This window comes from Vitis vinifera, chromosome 18, assembly GCF_030704535.1.
Source record: "Vitis vinifera cultivar Pinot Noir 40024 chromosome 18, ASM3070453v1".
In the NCBI taxonomy this organism is placed as follows: Eukaryota; Viridiplantae; Streptophyta; class Magnoliopsida; order Vitales; family Vitaceae; genus Vitis; species Vitis vinifera.
Genome location: NC_081822.1, coordinates 23716762 through 23721832, shown reverse-complemented (window position 1 = coordinate 23721832; position 5071 = coordinate 23716762). Strand labels below are relative to the sequence as shown.

Here is a 5071-nt window from a genome sequence, read left to right as displayed (position 1 = left end):
AATACTTTTACTTAATAATTTAAGTTGACATTTTAGTTAATATTTACTTAAATTGTTAACTTAAAACTTATTATTTAATTTGTACTTTAAGTATTAAATATTAAGGTTATTTTGTAAAATTAATTTAAAATTTATTCTAAATTATCACATTGATATATTTATCCTAAAAGATCGAGCAATAATGGAGTTCATGGAATAGTAAAAAGGATTTGTATTATTAAATCACATTTTAAGTTATTAACTTCGGAAAATCACAACATTTGTATTATTAAAATTCAGGAAAAAAAAAAACTGTTTTAATTCATTCCCATCCTAAACATGACTCCTACAAAGAAATTGAAAACACAGAAAAACCAAAACCATAAATTAATGAAGCAAGTGGGTTGTAATCACATCTGCAATATTACTCAAGGATAAAGTGAACTGATTCCTAGCAGAAATTGAAGAATCTTTAACCCCACCAGAAGCCAACTGATCCTCACAACTCACTGCGCCATCACCAGCAACCTTGGCATCATAGTTTGCAGTCAAAGGATCCTGCTTCAGTTCCCCCAAAGCACTTTTGAAGGATCCAACCGCTCCATCATAACCAGATATGCAGCCCTTGAGGGCAGGCTTCTTACTGGGATCCGTCCCTGGGCTCTCATACATGTCGTTAATGTAAGAACGAGTGTCTGTTGCATTTGAAATCCCCAAGTTGAGGGAAATCACGGCTAGATCCATGTAGTCCTTTGCTGCAGGAGTCTTGGGATCCGACTCCAGAGCCTGAATGCAGAATGCATAGTTTTGGGACTCATGGCAGACTCCTTCCACTAGCTCTGATGCTGCATGAGCAGGAGATAGAGAATGGGTCAGGAAAAGCAAAGGGGTAATCAGAAGGAAGAAGGCAGGGATTAATGGGTGTGTCATTGCCATTGCAGTACTACTGATTATTATTATGAAAAGGAAAAGGGTGTTGATTTTATAGCCATAGGAACACGCCAGATTGGGAAATTTTTCATGTGTATTGATTTAGGAATGTTATTAAGATTTTGGCAATTTTTAAAGTTAGAAAGTTTGGCCAAAAGTAATTATTATGTCCTTATATATTAATGATTCCTGGTTTATTCCTTCAGTTATGCGAAGCAGTTTGATATGGGAATGGATAGTCTGTTTTTGGCTACGCAGACCTACTATTTTTTAAGCACACATAATTCAGAAAATTTTGGTTTCCTTATATAAGATATCTTTCCAAATTTGATATTTTGTAATTGTAAATCTAATAAAAATATGAATGGCTGCAAAGCCATGTGAGAATGTAGTGTTGGAAAATTTTTATATGGACTAACATTAATTGAATAATTTATATTTGCAAAAAAAGGGGTTAATGGATAGTTTATTATAGAATGAGTCCAATTAACTAGTGATCATATTTGGATTGGGTTTTGTATCTTTTGAGTAGAAGTTCAGTTGAGTGGCAAGTGTAGGCTATGGGTTTCATTGAAGCCCATTATGGGAGGGCCCAATGAGAACCCAATATTGAGTTATGTTAAGTCCCCTCTCTAATCTAGATAAAGGGTCTTTCTGTTTTCCTATAGAGCCACCATAGATGTTTTCAAGATCATAGAGAGGAAGACTTGATTGCAACAATTAATCACTTATTTTTTTGTAATGGCTCAAAGAAGTATGTTCTTTATAGTGATTTTCTATTGTTAGTATCCTTTAATCATGTATGTTTAATTTATGTGATTATGTAAATATTCTACATGTGGTATCAAAGTTAGATTTACATGATTTAGGATTTATAATTGGAAATCGAAAATAAAATTTTTAGTTTCTTATTTTATTTTATTTTATTTTCGGAGCCGAATCTGCTATCCGTGATTGTGTATGGTTTTTTGGTTTCTTTTTATTGTAAAACTTTAGGCATTTTGTTCCTCTTGTCACAAGCTTCAAATTGATATATTATGTATGCAATTTCGTTGTTTAAATTAGGAGTAATTAAGCTTTTAAATTTTTGGAATTTTCTTGTTTAAAGATTTAAGAAAAATTTTATTTGTTCAAATTATTGTGTTTTACTCAAATTGAAATCTTGGATTTTGTTGTTTACATATATTATAGTTGATATATAGCATCAATTTCGGTTTTTTGGCTCAATTTGGTGAAATTTGAAAATTCGAAAATATGGGTATGAATCCTAGAAAATTCGTTTTATATTTTGTAAAAATTGAGCAAGATTGAGAAGTTTTTTGTTTAATTAATTGTTGTATAGAGATTTCTTATATTGTTAAGGTAAAAATACATGTAAAATGAGGCCGAAATAGGTGTTAAAATAGAATTTTTCGATTTTGGCTATGGAGGTATAAAAACTGAATTTGTAAATCAATTATAGAGATCTTTAAGTTGTTTTTTGATTATTAAATGACTTAGAATTGTTAGAAACAACCTAAAATTTAAAACCCCTCAAGATCCCGATTGAAAAACATTCTTTTTTCAATTGTTTGTAAGTCGGGTAGCAACTGGGTCATTTAACTCAAATTGTAGGATTTTTTACCCGCTACTGGAGGTTGAAGATAACCTCCAGCACATGCCACATGTGCCGCACATTCCCTACTCGCGGGTCAAGTGTGTGAGGTGCATGTAACCGCATCCAGTGTCTGTTTTGAGCCCCGTTTTTTCTTGTGCTCTCGTTTTTTTGTCATCTATTTTTATGGATATATTATTTTATTTTTTGGGGGTCAAAAATATTTATTAAATAATTATTACTTATTTATGTGATTTAATTAGCTTAAAATTATTCTTTGATATAATTTTCTATTGAGAATTTACCAGAAATTATGCTAATATATATGGAATAGGAGTGTAGTACTCACTCTCTCCAGATTGAAACTTTTTCAAGCATACTCTTCTACTTGGTCTAAATCACACAAACTAGTTAAATAATTAGTTTAAAATGTAATAAATAAATAAAAAATTTGTTGTTCAAATTCTTGCAACTATAATTGGTCATTGATCATTGAAAGTACATTTTGTGATGTACTTCATCTTGTTTGATCATATGCATATATATCACTAATATGCACTATTATTGTTGGGCAATATTGTTTTTTTAATTTACCCAATTTTGGAACGTTGCATGTGAATTATTGAGGTTATTTCACCAAAGTGATTTAACCATTAAAATTTGCAAGTTTATGAGTTCTTATTTTGTTGATGGGGAAAATTTTAGATTAATTTGTACAATCACCTGCCCAAATGGGGTTATTGTGCAAATTAATTTAACAACATTAGGATATTGAATGAGATAAATAATTTGATAAAAAAATTTGCCCAAAGGAAATAAATTTTAATGAATTATTTGTTGATCTTCATGCTTAAAGAATAGTTGTTTATTATGGACTCTACCCAAATGGGAGTTTATGATAATACAATTGATTCTTGTATTGTATTGTTTATCCTTATTTAAGCATTTTACCTATTGCCCATAATTGATCTAATTGCAAATTTTTAGTCAATCGGTTTCCTTTGCTATGAACAATAATAATGCTACAATTGAAATTCTAAGTGGGTCGAACTATAAGAGATGGAGATTAGACATAGAGTTTGTTTTAGGAATAATGGACTTGGACATGGCTCTACATGAAGATGAACCTCCTAAGCCTACTAATGAAAGCACTGAAGCTATGAGAGCTCATTATGTGAAATGGGAAAGATTGAACTGTTTGAGTCTCATTTCAATCAAGAGGTCCATTGTTGAGCATCTCCTTGGAGGAATATCTAAGAGCAACAATGCTAAGGAATTTCTCATTGTTGTGGGAAATAGATACTAGACATCTGACAATGCCAAAGCTGGGTATTTTATGGATGAATTGATGAATATGAGGTATAATGATATGAAAGGGGTTCGTGAGTATATCCTAAAAATGGTGTATCTTCAGACTAGATTGAAAGCACTAGACATTCCCATTCCTGATAAGTTTATTGTTCATCAAGCCCTCAATACTCTACCATCTTCTTTCAGCGAAATCAAGACTGCATACAACACCCTGAATTAGTCTTAAGGTGTGAATGACCCGATCACTAAGTGTGTGGCTGAGGAAGAAAAGTTGAAAAAAGAAAAAAAAAATGAATTTGCTCATCTCGTTGCTCTTGGAAAACTGAATAATTAGAGAGAGTTGAAAATGCTAGAAAGCTCAACTTTCACAGTCATAAGAAAAGCAAGAATTTCAAGAAGAGTGGGAGTGAGAAGCAGAATAATGGAAATGGAAATGCCAAGAACACAAACCTTAAGTGTTATCACTGCAACAAAAAATGTCACAAGAGGGTTAATTGCTTTAAGTTTAGGAATTGGCTAGAGAAGAAAAAGAAGGAACATGGTATGTTATCTGCCTATGTCTGTTTTGAATCTAATTTAGTTAATGTTCCTTTAGATTCATGGTGGCTTGATAGTGGTGCTATTGTTCATGTTGTAACTTCTTTACAGGGGATAAGAAATTTGAGGAATCCAAGTGAAAAAGAGTCAAAGCTTAAAGTTGACAGTGACATCGGGATTGATGTTGAGCATATTGGGATTGTTGTTTTAGAATTAGACTATGGTTTTCAACTTGTTTTGCACAATGTTTTTTGTGTACCTTTATTTAAAAGGAATTTAATTTCCCTTTCAGTACTTGACAAAGCTGGATATAGTTTCCCTTTTGCAAATAAAAGAGTTGAGGTGATTTATGACTCTAAAGTGATTGGCAATTGTGTTTTGTCTGACAGGCTTTATAGATTGTCATTGTTATCTGCTTGTTCTTACAATGTTGAATACAGTGTTGCTAAAAGACCTTTAACTAAGGAAAGATTTTCATTGTTATGGCATAAGCGTTTGGGGCACATTTCTAAAGAACGAGTAGAATGCTTAATTAGTTTTAGGATTCTTCCTCGCCTTGATTCTGATGACTTAGAAATTTGTGTTGATTGTGTGAAAGGAAAATTGATAAAGACTAAGAAAAATGGTGCAACTCGTAGTCAAAATTTGTTGGAGATTGTTCATATAGACATTAGTGGGCTTTACTCCACGACCTTGTGTGGCAACAAGTACTTCATTACA

The 5071-nt window shown here is 32.0% G+C and overlaps 1 protein-coding gene across 1 annotated transcript; it reads right to left on the bottom strand.

Annotated features, from left to right (window-relative positions):
* Positions 1 to 366: 366 nt before the first annotated feature.
* Positions 367 to 915, bottom strand: LOC100265854 (putative invertase inhibitor-like). Its single transcript, XM_002264517.1, has one exon. The coding sequence runs from the start codon at positions 913 to 915 to the stop codon at positions 367 to 369; it is 549 nt and encodes a 182-aa protein (XP_002264553.1).
* Positions 916 to 5071: the final 4156 nt, after the last annotated feature.

What these genes read in the sequence shown, in the direction of transcription:
- LOC100265854 (XM_002264517.1), bottom strand. Translation starts at nt 915, where the DNA reads ATGGCAATGACACACCCATTAATCCCTGCCTTCTTCCTTCTGATTACC.